This window comes from Coturnix japonica, chromosome 13 (assembly GCF_001577835.2).
Source record: "Coturnix japonica isolate 7356 chromosome 13, Coturnix japonica 2.1, whole genome shotgun sequence".
Lineage (NCBI taxonomy): Eukaryota > Metazoa > Chordata > Aves > Galliformes > Phasianidae > Coturnix > Coturnix japonica.
In genome coordinates this window covers 5,162,470-5,183,204 of record NC_029528.1, presented here as the reverse complement: position 1 = coordinate 5,183,204, position 20,735 = coordinate 5,162,470, and the positions used below count along the sequence as shown (strand labels likewise).

At 42.7% G+C, this 20,735-nt stretch overlaps 1 protein-coding gene across 2 annotated transcripts; it reads right to left on the bottom strand.

Annotated features, from left to right (window-relative positions):
* Nucleotides 1-318: 318 nt before the first annotated feature.
* On the bottom strand, nucleotides 319-20,353 carry G3BP1 (G3BP stress granule assembly factor 1). 2 transcript variants are annotated; one of them, XM_015875832.1, is made up of 12 exons: nucleotides 20,221-20,353; nucleotides 9,745-9,858; nucleotides 9,068-9,149; nucleotides 7,707-7,880; nucleotides 6,845-6,935; nucleotides 6,303-6,396; nucleotides 5,755-5,959; nucleotides 4,920-5,021; nucleotides 4,492-4,603; nucleotides 3,995-4,120; nucleotides 3,782-3,891; nucleotides 319-2,602 (listed from the first exon to the last, which is right to left on the bottom strand). In XM_015875832.1, exons 2-12 carry the CDS (start codon nucleotides 9,837-9,839, stop codon nucleotides 2,396-2,398), a joined length of 1,398 nt encoding a protein of 465 aa, XP_015731318.1. In that variant the 5' UTR covers nucleotides 9,840-9,858; nucleotides 20,221-20,353; the 3' UTR covers nucleotides 319-2,395. The 2 variants fall into 2 exon arrangements, with proteins under 2 accessions (XP_015731318.1, XP_015731317.1); XM_015875831.2 differs by having other exon boundaries at nucleotides 3,782-3,912; nucleotides 20,221-20,352.
* Nucleotides 20,354-20,735: the final 382 nt, after the last annotated feature.

Sequence of the window (20,735 nt, the reverse complement as noted above, 5' to 3'; positions counted from 1 at the left end):
GTCACCCCATGTTCCATTTCAGGTGCTGGCAGCATAACTTGCTTCTGAGAAGTGTTTCTGTACAAGATACCCAAGAAAAAGGTTTCTGTAAATCTTTTATTTCACCTGTCACCTGACAAGATCACTCTCCGGGTCTTACTGTTTAACATAGCCAGTATCATTAACACAAAACCAAGCATACACTTCACAGGCTTCAGTTCTTCACTGACATTCCTCAGTCAGTTCTCAGCTTAGATGAAAGTGAGCCAGAATTGTCTGACTCCAAAACTACACAAAAGTTGGGTTTTTTTCCCCCACGTTTATGGATGCTTTCACAGATTTAAGAGCAATGGAAACTTTTATTAACAACACCTCCACAGCTGGGAAGTGCAACCTGTGACTGCAGTCTTGGATTTAACATCAAGAACACCAGAAACAACATATGAGAATTAACACAAACAAGGACAGTTCAGTGAAACAGTTCTGTCGCACACCTTCACTCGATGGCTGCTCCTAATGAGAAAAGCTGTTTCTTCTTTCCTCCCCCCCACAAAGGAAAATAAATACCAGTTATGACCACAAGAGGAAGCAGTATGCATTTCTAGCACTTCTGCCTGGGAGAGGGCACACACAAACAGCTACTGCTGTTTCATTTCAGCTCTCCTCCACTTCATAGAGACATCTGAGAAACATTCAGGAGGGAAATGACGCAACACTAAAGACGAAGCCAAAACAGAACAAAACCCAACTACTGACATTCAGTACAGCCAGGTTCAACCACTATGTTTGGCAAGTAAGTGACAGTAAGTTACTGCTCTGTAACAGGTAATACCTACCCACCCTTCGCAGTAGGGCAGGTTTGCTCTAGCTTTAGAGCAAGCAAAGCACAAGAAGTCTGTACTGCATTTGCACAGAGGTTATATCAATAAACCAAAGAAACATGGAAACAGTAAACCCTAGCACAGATAAAGAAGCTTACTACATAGTTCTTGTATATAACCAAGAATGCTGAGGCCTGGTGTAAACTCAAGACTGCCATTGCTATCCAGATATTTACACAGAAATATAGTGCTGTTTTGATCCTAAAATCCCCATAATTTATATTTATTTTTTAAATCAGCTTCAGCTTCTTTAGGAGTGCTGGAGAGTGTTCCATGTAGTAATCCAGGACAGAGAGGCACCTTCTGTGCTTATGCCATCTATCAGGTCTGGCAGAAGCAGGGAATTAAATTAATGCCTAAATGGCAAAACTATCACAGTAGAGAGAAACGTGGAGAACATGACAGAAGTACTTCTATAACATCAGTGATGGAAACTGCCCAGCCTCAAAAGCAAAATTCCCAAACTCTGCATCCATGAAATACTTGGTTTTGATTACTCAAACACCATCAAACTGAAGAAGAACAGACAGCATTACAGACTTGAGCTATAACCACCTCTACCTGCAAACCTAGCAACAGAAGGAAGGTACATCTTCCCCATGGAAGAACTCCAGCGTACTCTTGACTTGATAAAGCAAATCTAGACCTTTTTTATTATTTTTTTTTTAAACAATTTGCCAAGACTGGAATGAGAGATAAATAGAAGGCACAACAATTTTGCTTTTTTTTTTTTATACAAATACAAACTAAACATGAAAAAAAACCTCCCTATTTCAATAAAAAAATTCCACAAGTTCAGGAAAAGTGTTTTGAGAGTCAAGTTCTAAACATTTAAAACCTATCCCACAATCCAAAATTTTTCCAAAGTGGTAAAACAGCAGTTAGAATTCTTTTCCGTGATCATGTATCAAAAAAAGAAAGACAAGATTCTATGGATACTCATTATTCCACTTTTTTTTTTCTCTCTCTTACAGCGCCACAAAGAGAAAAGGTGAACGTCAATTTTCAGGGTGGCAACAACTCCAGATCAGATGATGTTCGTATGACCCTCAAGGGATAAATCAAAGTTTTATTTTCCTGACCTTGAAATACTTGCCAAGTACTATGTTTTCCTATAGGCTCTTGAACGCATGCATGTGAAATATTATTCCACTGACTGAAATGCACCCAAATTCAGTAGAGAGGGGAGGAAAAAAAAAAAAAGAAAACAAAGACGTTCTTCTAGGAAAGACCACTGGTACCAAAAAAATCCAGTCCGTAAGTTTGAGGTGAGCAAGAAAATTCAGTTCTTTTCTTTTTTGTTTTTAAAATCCACTTTTCCTAAAGCGTTGTTCCACAAAGCTGGAATCTGGGACAAGGACTAGAAAAAAATAAATCAATCACAAAACCATAACACAAACAAAAAGGGGCCAAAATAGTATCAAACGTAGCAGTCTATAACAGGCTAGGGCCACATTCCAAGATACCCAAGGCTGAAATTCACAAATCTGCAGGTAAAAAGGGTTTGCACCACCGTGTCAACATCCACGATGCATTCACTGGCGTTGCCCGATCCCCCTTCCAGCTCCAAATCCTGGCTTCTGGGACATTCCTCCACGTGGAGGCCCTCGAATCCCACCTCCCAGCCCCCCGCGAGTGCCTCCAGGTCCGCGTGGTCTGTTATCTCTGCGGTCACCCTCCCTGGCAGCTCTTGTTTTCTTCTCTTCCACATTCAAGCGCACCTCTCCCCTGAACATGATGGGCTGTAACAGAAGAGAAAATATTCTTGTTAAGAATTCAGGCTCCAAAAGTCAGGCAGATTTCTGCGACCTCCTCTTATCCTCTTCTTCCCATCCAAGGAAAGAAAAGCATTCATAACTTAGAATATATCTGTGGTCAAACTATATAACTTGTTTCGTGCTTGGCTATAGAAGATGAAAAGTGGCTGGAGATGTGTAAAAGTGACACTTTTGAAAATGTGATAGAAAGGATAATGCTGAGAATTCCAATACCTCTTAAAAAAAACCTGACCTACTAGCAGGGTAACCTGATCCCACTAATACACACCAATTCAGTCTGTCACCAGAGTCCCAAACAGCTTTATCCTATGGCTTGAAGAATGGCAGGCCCTCTCTAACACATTGCTATGCAAGCCAGTGAAGACCTTCACTTTGGTCTACTGTTTCAGGACACATTTTTGCCCAAAGCACTGGGTCTCCTTGCAAAGCAAAAGGATTTAGTGCTCCTCAAAGCAAAGTAGGAGGCACGTAAAATTGCTTTCAAAGGTTTAAACAGGTATTTTTAAAACAATTGAATTTTAGAAAAGCATGTCCAATCACTATTACTTAAGCATTTACATGAGCCTGCATGAAAGATACCCTAAATGAGTAAGTACTGAAAGCCTATTACACATTCCACATCTAAGAATTCAGCATCCACTTTCTGGCTCCAGTTAGAACAAGCAATTGCCATCCACAGCAAGGAGGATGGAACTAAATGATCTTTAAAGGTTCCTCCCAATCTAAGCCATTCTATGATAAGCTACCTTTCAATTTAAGGCCAGAAATAGAGGGGACAATACAGTATTAAAGAAAGGATGCCACTACCTGCTGAAAAACCATGCTGCAAGGGAGCACATGGCACAGTTTAGATGCATCCAGATTCACTGCCTACCACCATGCCATACACACTCAAGGGAGGCACATCTTCCATGAACAATCACTGCTGATAAACTATGCAGGTACTTTTCCTTTGTTACAAGGAACTCTTTTCAACCTGTACATTAGTATAGTTTCTCCCTCTCAACCCCTTCTGTCAACAACTGAATAAGTAAAGATATTACTTGTGCACAGGACCAGACTGTACCTTTTTGTGTTGGAAGCACCTTGAAAAACACTGCATGTTATTAACAGAGCAACAAGCCTGACTGAAAGTTTATTTACCCTGTTGCTAAGGATCTTCTGAACTGGCTCAGGATCATCAAACACCACAAATCCAAAATTGGGGAGCTTCCCACCACTGTTGATGCGCAGTTCAACCACATTGCCATAGCCTGCAAGAGAAGAGCCAAGTTCTTGGGTCATACATTAGAATGTCCTGTTGATCACACCAATGGCTGCAACCACAAATTTTAAGGAGTAGAACTACCAACTTACTTTGGAAAAAGTCTTTTAGTTCACTTTTATCCACATCATGGGGAAGGTTCCCAACAAAGAGCTGGTGACTGTCCGGGTACCTCACAATCCGTCTTGTTTCCACATCACCTTGTTCACCCTCACGAACTTGAACATAAGAGTAAAGTTTAAGGAAAGACAGTTCCCAAAAGAAAGAACAGCATCACAGAATTACCAACTGTCTACCCACTTATATATAGGAAGGTAAGCACCCTACACCAGGAATTCTCTGACTGCATGCTATCTATCATCTGTCTGAAAGCAAATACTAAATAAAAAAACAGGATACTTCAGAGAACATAACAAAAGCTCCAGAGCTTGACTGACATTCAGGCCAGAACTATTCAGTATCCAGGTAAGCAGAAAAACCTCACTGTTAACAAGACTCAACTCAAATGAAACTCTTGTCTTACTGATTCCCCAAAACAAACCACCAAATCAAAGATCCAAAAACTTTTACATTCTGTAGCTTTTCTTACTTGGCCTAGGACCCCTCTGTGGTGGGATGCTTGTTCGCTGCTCCCTCACTCTCTGATCCCTCTGAGGTCTCTGTGGTGGGGTCTGAGATTCAGGCTTTGCCTCAGGACGGGGCTGTATAAATTCAAAAGAGAATTATCATGCAAGAATAAAATGAAACAGTCACACATTTAAGAGCTTGCTATCAAGTAATTTATCAGTTCTCTTGAAAATTGAGTCAAAAGCCTGAATACTATTCTTTTCATCCGTGACTAAACACGTTACGCTGTGGCTCTCAACATCAAGCTAAAATTACCAGGTCATTCCATACACAACTGCATAAGAAGTGACCACCTGAAGTATGGCTATACTACTTTAACCACTACTCCCCCATCTCAGCTTCCTGCCAGCCAGTTTAGCAGTGAAACAGCTTTAGATGCTGAATTTCTACCTGTGAGACTGGTACTTTCACAACATGAGGTGGAATCCCCGATACTGGAACAGCTCCACTGGGAGGGAGGTTCTTACTGGTTACTGACGCCCAAGAAAATGTCTAAAGAAAAGAAGATTAAATTCAGCTCTATATTCCTGATGTTACCATGTCTGTATCAAAGGTTTAAGTAATCCATGATATTATGGATTCAACCATTAGAAGTTTCCCCACAACCCCCTTCGAATCATTCCAAGTCAGAAGACATGCATTACAATAACAGAACACCACTTCTAACCTACATCTGACTTCCAAGTAGAATTGAAATATGAGACAGCAACAGCCTAGCACCAAGTACCACAACAAAGTTAATTAAAACATTGTTTTATGGAATACTCATTTGTCAACTTTTAATTCCTTTGACACTACAGACTAACAAAAAAAATAAATAAATCACCATCTAGGTCACATCTCAACCATTTTCCTGATTCTGCATCTTGGCTATTGGCTACAGTCTATAAAGAACATCAGAAGCTCTGCTTATAAACTAAGAAACTGAGCCTCTCACAATTACCATAGTTCCAACATCCCCATAGTTTACAAAGCTTTCCTTTAGATCACGGTAATTTAGTTGAATTTCTAGGTAGTAACTACTTGTCTATCTACTGTTGTAGAAAAGTCAATGAGAAAAAAGCAACTGGTAAGGAAAAGAACGATCTGGACTCAAGAAAGAGCTTCAGAGCATTTAAACACTTATATCTAATTCCAGATACTTCCCTCACTGGAGGACAGAATGAAACAAAGCAGAGTGTCAAACTTCCTGATTAAACAACAAAAAGTCACACATGGTTATTACCCTGGAGTCCTCTTGCACTGCAGGAGCTGGATCAGCAGGAGCTGGAGAAGGACTCTTCTCTACAGTCTCTTCTGGAGCCGATTCCTCCAATACTGGCTCAGATTTTTCTTCCTGTGCCTCTGGCTCAGGTTCCTGTTCAGGTTCTGGCTCTGGCTCAGGCTCTGCCTCTGCAGTTGTCTCTTCCAGGTGTTCTTCAATGTCATTGCTATTAGCACCACAAGAAAAGCAAGCAAGGGTGGTATTTACTGCATCTGATTAGATATAAGGAATGCTACTTGTGGTTTGTTTCTGTGTTGAACATTTCATTACAGAGGAAGAACAAAGGTAATCTAAATAAAACTACATTGTACAAGCTTGCAAGTTTCACATTAATACACTACAGACCAAAGCATTACATGTACTGATAATCTGGAGTCTCTGCAATAAGCATAACAGCATTAAAGTTTCAGTTGTCTTTCAACTGTCAAAAGGGTAAAATCATGTATAGCAGCAAGTTCCTACAGGTTGTTCTGTAAGTAGTCAATATTACCATCTAACAAAGGTATTACCTGACAGTCTGCTCATAATAAGCACCAGTATCATCAGGAACAGCCTCAGGTGTCTGTTGTCTTTCCTCAGGTTCTTCCCCTTCTTCCTCTGATTCTAAAAGAAGTTAGAAACACCACACACAGCTTTACTACTCGACTCCAACTCACCTCCCACCAACACACATTTGAAGTCTCTGCTGAGGAGCACAAGGAAGCACAACCAAAACATGGCACTAAACAGACATTTCCTTACAGTTATGCTTCCACTTGAGTTACTTGCTTTTTCTGACATTAAATAACATTTTCTAAATACTTCAGAATACAATCATTGCCTACAAATTTGATAAAAAAAGATCTCACAGCTTGCTCAATAGAAAAAGATTATATCAAAAATAACTACAGATAATATAGTGATAAAAGGACAAAACTACAGGCAAGAAAAGACTCGGAACACCAAAAAGATGAATGCTGTAAAAAGAGACCTCCTGTAGTCTGGAAACAAAACATGAAACAGACCCAGGAACAAACACCAAAGGAAATACATGGAGTCTGCTGGTGCTCACCTTCAGGAGGTTCAGTGTCAGAGTCACCAAAAACTTCATCTTGGTAGCGGAAGATATCATTGTGGACATAGAATTTGTTTGCAACAGAACCCTAGAAGAAAAAAGGGGGAAAACTAATTACATTGACTGCAATATCAAACTGAAGTAACAAAACAAGAACAGCTGAAGAAAGTCACCCGTCCCCCACAAATATAAAAGATCAATCCAAACTTGCCTCCTTTAAAAAAGTGCACTATGCAGATAAAAGGACACCTTGTGCTAGGAAGTCAAGCATGTGTGAAACAACAGGAAGTTTAATGCTTTTTATTCTTATAGTTGATGAAGTATTAAGCAGAGCATTATGTGATTCAAGGTTTTAATTCTTAGTCCTAGACCAACCTGAAAAAATAAGGTGAATTTGCAATCCTCCCCTTTTTCCATTTTCCTTTTGTCCAAAAATGTGTATTTTGAAAGCCACCTCAATGCCATGTAAGCACTTTACCGAACAAGACAATCTAAATCCTGTCTTCAAGGGGCAGAAAGCAGTTTATTCTTCCCTCTTTTTCCAATACAAGGACATGTAGCCAGGAAGGCAAACTAAGGACAGAACCAACTTAAAGCATACATAAGGAAAAAAAAAAGTTGTAGATATCAAGAAGCCACACATCAGGGTATTTACATCTGTAATTATGATACCCAAGGCTAATTGATGAACATGCAGAAGTAGCACAAACTCCCTAAGAATTTGCAGAGTTCTCCTACAAAAACATGTGGTAAACTACTTTCCCAATGCAACACTGGAGATTCCAACACCAAAACAGGCCTCAAACTTTGACATGATGGTATAAGCACTGCAGTAATGTTATCACTCAGTATAGCATACCTCAGGTGCAAGCACAAATGTTTGCATGAACCTGCGCACGGGCTGCATGTTATTGGAAAGCTCTCCCATCACCTGCACTACAACACCATCATTGAGAGTAGCATGGGCATCCACGTGACGGATCTTTGTGTGGCAGTCCTTGAAGTTTAATGACAGCACCTTCTTGTGGATATCCTATAAAGGACAGAGTACAGGTTATACTGTAAGAGTCATTTCTGCTAAATTAGCAGCTTCCAAGGAAAGAAGGAAAAAAACCAAAAACATATATTTCCCAAACATAAACAAGAAAGTTTAACAGCAAGCACTAAGTTTGCTCTGCAAGCATTTTACACTACGAACTTCAAAAGGAAGCATATTTTGATTAACTATTGCTGTGTAAAATTAGGTAGATGTTTCTTTCCTTTCACAGAATGCCCTAGGTTGGAAGGAACCTGAATCTCCAGCCCCCTTGCCACAAGCAGGGCCACAAACCTCCACATTTAATACTAGACCAGGCTGCCTAGGGTCCTGTCCAACCTGGCTTTGAACACCTCCAGGGACAGGGCACCCACAGCCCCTCTGAGCAGCCGTTCCAGTACTTTACCACACTAGTAACACACTAGTCAGGTGAAGTAAAGAACTTCCCCTGACATGCAACCTAATTATTCTCTCCTTCAACTCAAAACCATTTCCCCTTGTCCTGCTGTTATCTATCCTTTTAAAGAGTTGACCCCCCTCCCATTTACAGGCTTCCTTTAGATGCTGAAAGGTTGCAATGAGGTCACCCTGCTGCCTTCTTTTCTCCAGGCTGAACAAACCCAGCTCCCTCAGCCTGTCCTCATAGGGGAGGCGTTCCAGCCCTTTGATTACCTTTGTGCCCTCCTCTGGACACTCTCTAACAGCTGTCTTTCTTGTACTGGGCGCTGTACACAGCACTCCAGATGGGGCCTAACATGAGCAGAGTAGAGAGGGACAATCACTTCTCTGTCCCTGTTGCCCCCCCCTTCTGATGGAGCCCAGGATACCATTTGCTTTCCAAGCTGCAAGAGCACACCACTGGCTCCTGTTAAGCTTTTCATCCACTAGGAGCTGCAGGCCCCTCTCTGCAGGGCTACTCTCAATTCTCCCTTCCAGTCTGAATAAAGGCCTAGGATCCATCTGACCCAAGTGCAAAACCTTGCACTTTGCTGGGTTGAACCTCATTAGATTCACTCAGGCCCACCTTTCAAATCTGTTGAGGCCCCTCTGAATGGCATCCCTTCCATCCACTATGTTTCTCTAGAGTAAGACACTTGACAAAGTGGATGAATCACAGCTGGATATGTGTCCCAAACACAAAGGAGAAGGTAGTAAATGATAGTAATTTTTCACCAAATACTTACAGACTGCCCATAGACTGCATCAGCAGGTTTTCCATTGGAATCCAAGCCACCATGGACATAGGAAGAGTTTTTCCCATAAAACCTATTGGAAATAAAGTTTCCCTGTGTAAGCTGTAGTGTTCAGATATGTCACGTACCCAAGCAATAACAGCCAAGACTGAAGTCTTCTCCCATATGAACTAGATGGCACAACCCTGTTCTCCTTATCCTGCTATAAAGAAACATTACCCTGGACACAGTGGACACTGGAGGCCGTCCTCAAGCTCTGGCTTCAAGTTTGAGGCAAGAAGCAGTATCTGCCAGCATTAATTAAAGCAGTGCAGGTAAGTTACCCATTTTATAACTAGGGCTTTATAACTGAAGCCAAGTATCAGGGAACTGCATTCTGATGGCAGATAAAATCTGGAACTCAAGTTCACAGTATGCACTAAACTTTCCTCTCAGCCAAACAGATTAGTCTGCCCACTTAAATAGAAAAAAGGTCTAAAAAGTCTTTCTTAACAGTTGAGATTAGAAGGAAGGCTTCAAAAAACTGCTTGAATACCAGCTCAAAGCACAATGAAATACCTTCAAAAAGGAATCTAAGACACAGGAATAAGTTTATTTACTGATTTTTTTAACATACAATTTAAGGAAATCACACAAAAACTGATCACGAAGTGAAGCAAGAGCTTTACCTGTGCAAATAGTCAGGTGCCTGGTTCAGCAGAGTGTAGTACTGCCTCACAAACTCCCGCCCGACCAGCAGGGGACTTGGCTTCTCCATCACCATTTCTTTGGTCAACTGAAAACTAAAGAAAAGCTCTATCAAACAGTAGCATTTTTGTGTTGCTGTTCTCATGCAGACAGCGTAAGCCACATAATCACAGTAGAAAGCACACACCAAAACCTATTAGCAGTTTTACACGGTAAGCAGTTTAACCAATGTATTTTCAGAGTCATCAATCTTTGGGGCTGAAGAGAGGGAGAAGACTGCTGGGGAGCAAACCAGCTGTGGGAGAGGCTGCACAGCAAGGGACATTACCTCATAGGATGACTAAATGTTGGAATGCTATGTGCCCTCAGCAAAATGCAGGTAGCAAACAAGCGTGGTTCTCCAAGAGGATTTGCTAAGTATCTAAGTCATTTACAGTTGATCCAAGTTCTACTTACCTCACTTGACTTCACAATCAGAATTAAAAGTCATATGTTTCAAAGTAAAGCCTGTGCTACTGTATTAAGGGCATTTATAAAAGGTCAGAAGAAGTCCAATCTATTTTGGTCAGCAGTGCAGCACTTGCTGCTGGGGAGCAGAGAGCACTGAAAGAATATCGGATTGTATCAAAGTTACTGCACTACAAACAAACACACGCTGCTCTTCCCTTATTTCTCCTGAACTGGAGTCCACTTGAGCATCACAGTATTCCTAACACAGCTTCCTAATATAAGCAGAATTAGGTTTTCTGCTTCGTGTCCTGTTACATGATACCAAGAGGTAGCAGAATAGGTGCTGAGCTGACAGCTTTGCTGCTGATGTCTCATAGGCTACGCAGCAGTCAGTTTCCATTAAACCATCCTGGCTTTGTAATGCTCACAGTAATGAGTTTGCAATGGTACCAACGAGTCAAGCAGATGCTATCAAAAGGACATCGAAGTCTAGATGTAAAAACTGAGAGAACTCTCTCCCTGTTACTGACCTATGGAATCCTTTCCCTACACAACACTTCCCATACAAATGGAAGATACCTCAGGTGTGTGCTGAAAATCAACACTAATACACTACTGACTTGAGCCCTCTAGCTCAAACTGCCTTTCCTCTATATTGCTTTAAGTCTTGTTCCAGTTCATTCCAGTGTCTTGTATGATGCTTTCACTGTATTTGTTGTACCTCAGACAAGAAGTCCCTAAAATGCTAAGAACCAATGACAAATTACAGCTTCAGCAGGTCAGTGACCTACCAGGCAAGTCTATTGCATTGACAGCTCAAATGCAAGTCATGTACAGGTCTGCAAAGGAGCCAACCACACTGCAGGATGTATCAGAAACGTGGAATGGAAGCTTCAAAACACCAAAGAAAACATGAAACAGACCCAGATCATGGGATTTCACATAAAATATAAGGGAGAAATAGCTGACAGGCTCCAGAAGACATACACATACTCCTATTCTTTCAATAGGAAGCATTAACAGCAGGTAAGGAAATCCCACCTACAGTACAGTATGCAGAGCAGGAAAGACCAAGAATTACCCAGAACTGAAGGCGGCTTTTCAATACACTACAAAGCTTTCCATGGTTTCCTATATTCATGAGCTGACCATGAAGGAAGTGATACCCCACAGCTGTGTCTGCCCTGCAAGAGTTGCTCAGATTCTGCAGATCACTTTCATTTTAGGAAGTTCTCTGTATCTGTGGTTTTAAAGAAACCTTCCAATCATAAGTACAGTACATTACATATACAGATGTCCAAGACTGAGCATGGACTGCAGTAACTAAACCCTCACATCTATGAAACTGACTGCCTTCAAATGTACATTAAATAAGATCTCCACTAAATATCAGGTGTTACCCAACAGGGAAATGAAGGGTAAGCTGTGAGCACCATGGCTCATTTCCTCATGCAGCCATTTCCTGCAAAGCACTACAGAAACAGAAAGCAGCAGCAGGACCCTGAAGGAGTGCAAGCAAGTGGCAGACAGCACCTTCACACTTACTTACACTGTTGGTTTGGCTGGCAATACAAAGTGTATTTCTCTACAGAACTTTAAAACCTTGCCCCTGTGCCATTGGAAAGAACAGTCCTACAGCATCCCCTCAGATCACACAGGGCAACAGTCCCACATAAATGAACATTCGTGAGCTTGTTTGCTCCTCTTTTATAATTGAAGGCAATGTATGGGCAGTGCATCACTCCTTTATGAAGACCCCTCCAGAACCCAAGCTCATTCCCACTGATGTCCAGAAGACTTCCTACCCAGCTCTGTTAAGTCCTACATCAGGTTCCTGAGAATTACTTTCCATTTCTTCTAGAATGAATGTCCAAAGCTTCCCCTCCTGACTTGATGTGGAACCGTTACCTGCAGCACTCAGATCTGAACAGCTCACCTGTATGAACCCACCAGCACCCCCATCTCCAGTGCTATTCTAACTAACTCCAGCACTGCACTGAGGCCATACAGAAGGCAGTGGCTTGTGATTACATCTCATATTTCTAAGACAAAAAACACATAAAAAGGAACTCCTTACTGAAAGGGAAGAAAAAGGCACACGAAGCCCACTCAGAACTGATTCTTATCACACAAGAACAGCAGAGTGCCCAGTTCTCATAAAGATCCAGAAGGAAATGGGAAAAGCCTTTGTATGATCAGACCAGAGGACAGCAATCTGTTTTCACTCCTGCTGCACCTGCTGCTATTCTGCCAGCAGCCATCTGTCCCTGAGCTCCAGCCAGCACAACCTGAATGATACAAGCCAAGCATCTCCCACATATTATTTGCTCCCTACTACTCTAAGCGATTTTTACTGCTCCTCTATTCCTCGACCTACAGATAAAGGCACACAAAGTGACAGGACCAAATGTCTGGGCTATCACTGCGTTATTCCTGATAGAAGCTGATCCACACATCTTTTGTCAATTGAGATGAAAGGTGTTAACAGGAAAAGCTGAAAATGTAATGATTTAAGGCCATTCAGAAACACACGTTCATATTACTCCATACATGTAAAGCAGGGAATAGCTCAAATTATAGCAAATGTGTCAGAACAATTCTGCAGTGTGATGCCACTCCTTAAGCCAGGAGACTTAGGGGATGACAAATACCTCCTTTACAGTGGTTATCACCTGGCTGGTGGAAAATTCCACCATCTGTTACAGTGCTCCTACTTGGCAGAAAATCAATGCTAGGCACTGAATTTCTAAAGTACAGTTATGTAAAGTAGAACCATTTATGCAAACGGTGTATTAAATTTAGATTTCGGCCCACAGAACCAATTAGCATCCATGAAATTAATAGGGTCAAACAACAGCTACCTAGTTGTTAGAGTAATTTGGTGAGAAAACTGGGAAAAAAATAAATATATTTACTGACCATTGGCTGTCTGCACTCAAAAACCCAAGTCAAGTCTCTATCTCATTCTTATTAGAGTGCCCATGTATTACAGACATCTCTAATACACACTACAGTGCTCAGGCTCTCAGGACAACTGGAGACTGCAGGACCCACTCGATCAACGTGGCTTCACTGAAATAGATCTCGCAGGCTAAAATAAAACAAATTTCATTTCCTAAAGCACACCGGGATTTTAATTATCACCTGTCAATAAAAACGACTGTGCTAACAAAGACAAGTACAATTGTTAACTTGGAGCCCATTCCAAACAGGCCACAGTTTGTTTTCCATATCATCCTGATGTCTTTGTTCTCTGCTTTATACATCTGTAATAATAACTTCTATTCCAACAGAAGCAGCAGTCTATCAAAAAGCCCACAAAATTACTACAGCGACCAGAATCTTACACAGCAGACACAGGGAAGAACCCTACAGCAGCCCCACGTTCTCTTTTGGCTGTTGGTGGCCACATAAGAATATCAATTGACTCCCCCTCAACAAAATGGTGCATTTTACAGAACACCAAAACAGTCTCCCCCATGCTTTTAATAACAGGTTTAACTGATTAAGATACTATCTGAGCTGTTACACTGCATCCAACACTGTAATCAGCATCTAAGTAGAATTCATATCCTTCATTTCTGTGATTTTACCTTATATAGAGAAGTAATATGGTGTAACTGATGTGCTCCCTACACAGAGATTCGTCCTATTTAGATCAGGAATGCCAAACTCCTCATGCAATTCTACTCCCTTATTTTCATATCAATTAATTCCTTCACGTAAAAAAGAGTTAAGAAACACCCAGAGAAGCTCATGTGGATGAGGTGGCTGCATGAAACCATATAATAGTACACAGCTGGAAGATGGCACTTATGATGGACTTTAAAAGGTTTCATCAACAGTTAATAAGGTTGTGTTATTAAGTATCATTTTGAATGTCTTAAAAACAGGTATGATTGTAGTGGCTGTTTTCTCTTGGCTAGAGCAGCAAATAATGATGAAAGCACCCCAATATGCTTCCAGTGGGCATGATGTACAGTACAAGTTAATCAACAAAGGGAAAGAACTCCAGTTAATCCCCACTCTCCATCATTTCACATGACCACTGCTTGCTACTGCTGCTGATTAAGCAAAAAAAGCCAGTACCTGTGTGAACTGAGATACAAAACATCAGAGTGAACAATAAAACACAAACAAGCGAAACTTGCATCACTAGGCAAATTCCAGAGGATATTTCATCCAGGGATTTAGATCATTGCAGCAGCTTTCTCTCAAGTAGGAAGAGTAATAATGTAAACCTTCCCAAGGTAATGCATATTTAAAAACAAGCTATCAGATACACTGAGATGTGAGATGCCCTTCTTGTTTTAAACAGCCTTAACTATTTGAGGGAGAGAATGAAGAAAGAATTACCTGCTGTTGACCACAGGGCCAAACTATTAATAAAGCAGCTCATATAAGTAGGCCAGAGAAGTTTCAAAACTCATCTCCTTTAGAAGATGTTACACAGAATTGAGAAGTATGGCATCACAAGGAGCAATATAACCTGCATTTAATATAGAAGCCATTGCATACCTGCCCACAACTACTCCTATTTCTTTACATTTGGACAGAATCAGAGCAGAAGTGTTCTATCACAGAGGCAAGCACTAAGAGCTCAGTGATGGGATAATTTGTTTAAAGAATAATGAAATATTTAAAGAACAAACTTGGTGAGGTTATCAGCTTCAAGCCTTAGTAATCCCAGAACACTAAAGTCCACGGGAAGTACTGAATTTAAGAAGCAGGTATTCCTCAAAGAGAAAAGCAGCGTGTGGTACAAAGTATATCTCAGAGATGAGCCTTCAGTAATAGCCTTCAAGGTGAGTATCTGGATCCTTAAGCCAAACAGCCACTCCTCCATTTGTTATAAAGAATGGTGTCTCCTGTACAACAGCCATACTACCTACAAAGAGGGAGCGCCTTCATGGGGTATCTGAGGCTTTAAAGAGCTGAAATGCAAAAATCAGTCTGGAACCAGGATGTGCCATCCTCAGGCAACCATCTTTCTTTGTGCTTTATTAATGTCCTGCAGGAAGGCAGAGCAATATCTGAACCACATCCTATGATATTTGAGACATAGCAATGAAGGACACCACAGAAGAGCTACATGTTGTACCAAATATTACTACAAAAAACTCTAAATCAAAGCTCAACTGTTTTCTATTCAGGCTATCCAAACTATCAGGATAAGGAAGTATCCAGTGTTACCCGTAAATAAAACGTTTCTATTATAAAACTAGACAAAAAACTGTTCAGAATTACATTCAACACCACTTATTCCAGTACTGAAAAGCCCCTGCTCGCTGGGGCAGATGGGAAGCCTCACCCATGGGCAATGCACATCCCTTTGAACACTCTAAGAATACAAATAAACCACGAATCGCTGCAGGAGAGCTGTCATTCTAGTAGTCAGCCTGTGTTTTTGCTAACAAACCCAAGTGTGAGCCACAAGTACATGGATGTGATGGAGTCTGACAGCTTCCAGTCAACATGCAGCATTTCTCATAACGTTCAGCTCTGCCAAGAAAGAAAGGGACAAAGTTGTGATTTTTCACTGCTATTAGGCAGAATCTAAATGAGAATTGACTCTTCTAGAGGAATGCAACTTCAAGAACATTAAGATCAAAAGCACAGAAACAGAATACAAAGATTACCCAGAGCATAATTACTGAAGCTGGTTGAGAGCAGCATCTATACCTGTGCACTAAGGAATAGTGAACCAGAACAGTAAGGTAGATGCTCTCTTTGAAGGCGGGAGCATCAAGGCCCATTTACAGCACAAAGATGGGCAGCAAATTAGGTTTCATTTAAAAGGGAAAGGACACAAAGGGATCAAACCTGGAATCTAAATAATAACTTACAGGTAAATGGTATCACAAGTGTTTCTCACCAGTTTTCTTCACCTTCACCCATAAAGCACTTCCCTATCCCACTAACCTATGTTACTTTTAGGGAAGTTCTGCTGTCCTGTACCACTGGGGTAAAGCAGTCCAACTTAAGTCAGTCAGCCAAGTTATTCCTTATGTTACCGAGTGATAACAACGCTGACTTTCACTGGCATATTATTTACTTTTGTTTCAATAATGTGCACTACAGATTTATGATAGGGGAACATAAAACATTTGCAAGTTACCAGTTACAAGTTAGAAGCCGTGCATCACTCCTTACAGAACGGAGACAAAGCAGGTAAGGGAGAAGCTCCAGGGAATACACAAATTTAAGTTCCTAATATCTAACGCTGACTTAAATACCATGGCACCAAACTACACATCTTTCTAGAGGCCCAAAAAGCAAGAGAGATCTGAACTCACAGCTACTATTCTATATTCCTCTTGAGGGAGGACTCAGCCAGTTTCTAGCTGAGACTGGTGTGACTATACAGGTCTGTAAATAGCCACTGGTTTTAGAGCACCCCACGCCAGTCAGGAGTCCATCACAACAACCTCCATACACACTAATCCTTTGTGTATATCTGGATGAACAGTTTTACTACTGAGAAGCTGTAACCAGGGATGCAGTGTTAGGCAAACAGCTCCAATACAAGTGGCACATGCCTTGTTCCATCTCCTCTTCGTCCTAGAATGCTTCTTGGGCTGCTTATACCCTGCTTTACTTTCATGGAGGAAACTGGAATTGTCCTGATACCAAAATTAAACAAGCTAAGGAAGGCTGCTGTACAGAAACTTGAGGCAGGAAACTAAGATCATCTGCCTTGAGCACAACTAGTCCACTCCAGACGATCACAGGTTGCTACTGCATTAAGTATTAGAGCAAACAGCCCTTGTGATCTGACAGAAACCCAACATTAATTCCTCTTGAAACTCTGAGTTCTCTCAAAGCCTTGAAAATTCATAGAAGTCTTCCTACACTTTTAATCCAAAGAAAGACTAAATAAATCAGATCCTCCCAAAGAGGCTATTCACCTCAATCAGGGCAAAGGACTTTCATATCTAAGTGGACACATCCCAATCTCACTCTATGGAAAGAATTGTTTTTCCACATGTTTCAGCTGTGACAATTTAATCCACAAGGGACAGCAATAACCTCCATTGTTTATCAGTTATCTCCTTAATGAAAAGTTAGTCAACTTTGAGCCCATACAGCTCCCTAAACTTCTCCTCTATAGAAGTAGTGACTTAAACCCTATGATTTTGCCATTAGAACAGGTTTTGTTCTGCCATCCAAGAGCTGCTCCAACAACCCGATGAAGCTGGCAGCAGGTCCAGTCCTTTTCTCTTAGCTCTGCCATTTTTTCCTATTTGGCTCCACTGCCGCTTCTCAAAGTAAAAAGGAGAAGCTATTCAGAGCAGTCAGATGAAGCAGATTAGAACACCTAGCTATACAGATATCAATGTGAAATTCAAGCTCACTCCCATTTGGAATCGAGTCACAAGAATTAAGGTTTAACCAAATGCTTCCTGCATGCCAAGCAATGGATTCCTCTTGAGTCAACTACTGCACTGCTGTCCATTCTGCTGCAGAAGACTCTTAATCCTCAGACACATCATCAGCCAACTCAGATTTATCCATCCTGGGCACCTTGTTAAGACGCTCATCATCAACACAAAATCAGCACGACAAAGAACCATAAGTTGATGTAGAAAGAGGCTGAGGCAATACAGATAGAAGTGGAAAATGGCCACCAATGCTTTGAAATTCAGTATTGCACATTTGTCTCGGTAAGGAATGCACAAATCTGCAAAGAGCTCCATAACTGACAGCTCGCCATCTCCGAGCTCTCAAAGCAAGTACTCCACCAGCTCTGCCTCTGGAAGAGATCCAGCCTTAATATAGCAGAACTAGGACTCCACACCAGGAGAATATCCATCGCCTGCACAGTTTTAGGCATTCTTACAGTAGGTGAAGATAAAGGGGTTTGTTTGGTGGATTTCTGTTGTTGTTGAGGGCAGCATTTTGCTAGCTTTAATTGCCCAGTGAGGTACCTTAAGATCATCAGGACTATCGGTTCCCACAGGACTTTAATTGCCAGTTGCTTCACATCGATTCTGGCTATTTTACACAGGCATCCATAGAAAGGATCCACTCTTCCAGGCAAAACTACCACTTCCCCCCTCCCCCCTTTATTTCAAATACAGTGAACAAGCACCACCCAAAGCCCCGCTCTACTTTGATTTCCTCTTTGATTTTTTTTCTCTCGTCACATTGCTTGGATGGACAAAAAAAGGACTCAGGTTTAATATTAAACCACAACAATTCAAGTTCTGTTTCCCAGCAGGACATTTATGTTAATCTTATGAATGCTTTATCAGAAGTTCCCAACAGAACTACCCAATATGTACAAGCAGTAACACCATTTTTGTTCCCTTTACTACATGTTCCTCCATACATGCTATTATAACCACTTGCATAGAGAAAAAGGAAACAGCTGGTTTTCTATGATCATAGAATATGATTCCATGACTCTGAACCAGCTTTCAGATGCTCCCTCAGCCATTACAGAAGGTTTGGCTCCTAGTGAACTAATTGTTACTACAGATTTTTATCACAAAGATCCTCTGTGACTTCTGGATTACAAGACCTACATCCCCAAATCACATCAACACTAAGAACTAACCTTCTATTTTGCTATGAGGCCCACTCAGCCATTTTTTAACCTCAAAAAGGAGATTCCATACTTCTCTAGGCTGAAGTAAATATAGTGAATGATGACTTCACTGAATATATTGACTCAGACACCTCTGAAAGAGGTGAGCCCAGTTCACAGGATGCCCATATGGTTATAGCAGCACCATAGATTATCATGGATCTTTTAGCACAATGACTAGGCTTCCTCTTCAGAGAAAGGGAAGTTTATATTAAAAAAAGTGAAAACCAGGCCAAAAGGAAGAGTATAGAAACTAACTAAAGCGCAGGGTTTGTCTGTCAGCTCCTGCACTCCATCCTCTTATTGATGCCTGTCCATAGAGCCTTGTTGGCTGGGAACAACTCAACACATAACATTCAATTCAGAGCACTTGAAAGCGTGAGCTTATAGAGCTACAACAGCATCACCCACGTTTCTTAAAGCCGTCACTTCATCCTGGAGAGCACAGGCTGGACAAAAATAGCATGGCCTGGAAACATGGCTGCTTGCTGCAAATGCTGCTTTCAGCCAATCGTGGAGAAAAAAAAACCCAAGTCATTGTTTTGTGCACGTAGTGAGCATTCATTGCAAAAAGCCTTAACAAAAGAAGTCACCGGGTATCTCCGTTAAAATCAGTAACTCAGAAGGTCGTCCAGATCAGGAGCAAAGCGCACGTGGATGATATCCAAACCTTTCCGCCGTTGTTCCAGGCGCATTTCGGGCCTTGTAAGAAGCTGAGCAGCCTCCTCACAAACAGTGCTTTAAATCTTGGCTCGATCCCGGCCCAGCCAAGGTCATGCGGGCAGCCGAGCTCCTCCATCCCCGCGGTGCCATCCCCGAACACACGCATGTGGCAGCGCGCTGCTCGCGGCCCGGAGGGAGCGCTGAGCCCGTGCAGCCCAGAACCGAGCTGTGGGTTATCTCACATCGCCCTTCCCTCCTCCCAAAACCAAACAAAGCAATAAATAAAAAGCACGGGATGAAAAAGAAGGAGGAAAAAAAAAGAAAGAAAGCAAAAAAAGAAAGAAAGGCAGGCAGGCAGCGCGCAGAGCCGAGAACAAAGCTCGCAGCCCCGCATCCCGATGCACATAATGCCGGCCCGCTCCCCCCCCCTCCTCCCGGCCCCAACGGCCGGTAACCACTCCCGCACGGCGCCCCGCAGCCCCGCGCCCGGCTCACAAGGCCCCGATAGGCCCCCCCCCCATACACACAGTGCTGCCCACAGAGCCGGGCCGGGCCTCACCGCGCTGCGACGGCCGGCAACGAGCGGGGCCCATCCCCAACCCCAACCCCATCCCCCCCCTCCAGGCCTCGGCCTACCCCGGGGATAGGGGGCAGCGCTGAGGGGGATGGAAATGGGATCGCCCCGGTGCACGCAGCCCTCCGCCATCCCCACGAGGCCGCGGCCCCGCTCCCAGCCCGGCCCTGCCCCCCTCACCTGCGGGCGGAGCGGGACGGCAGCGGGAGGCGTCGCAGGAGCACAGGCCTGCCCGGCGGACGACAAGCACCTCACGCAACGGCGTGCTCTGCCGCCGGCTACATATATCCGGCGCGCAGCCTAACCCGGCGGGAGGCTGCTCCACCAATCACACAGCGCCGCTCTCCTTCATTCGGACGCTGATTGGTTCGGAGAGGGGAAAGGAGGCGGGATGATAAATGAATGGCAGCTCACTCTATCAACCACGCGGCCTGGCTGCGCGGAGCGGGGAGATTGACAGACAGCGATCCGAACCAATAGGAGGCGAAGCTCTCGGTGCTGAGGCGGGGCTAGACCTAACGGTAGCCAATAGGACGACGCTGACCGCGAGACCAGGCGCGAAAGGCGGGGCAGGCGTGACGCCGTAGTGTGGTTGAAGCGCACAGCAGCGCCCTTGAGAAGGTGCTGGTAAACCCCGTTAGAGATGGGGGCGGGACCTATCCAATCCTATCCAATGGGAGGGCGCGACGGGCTAT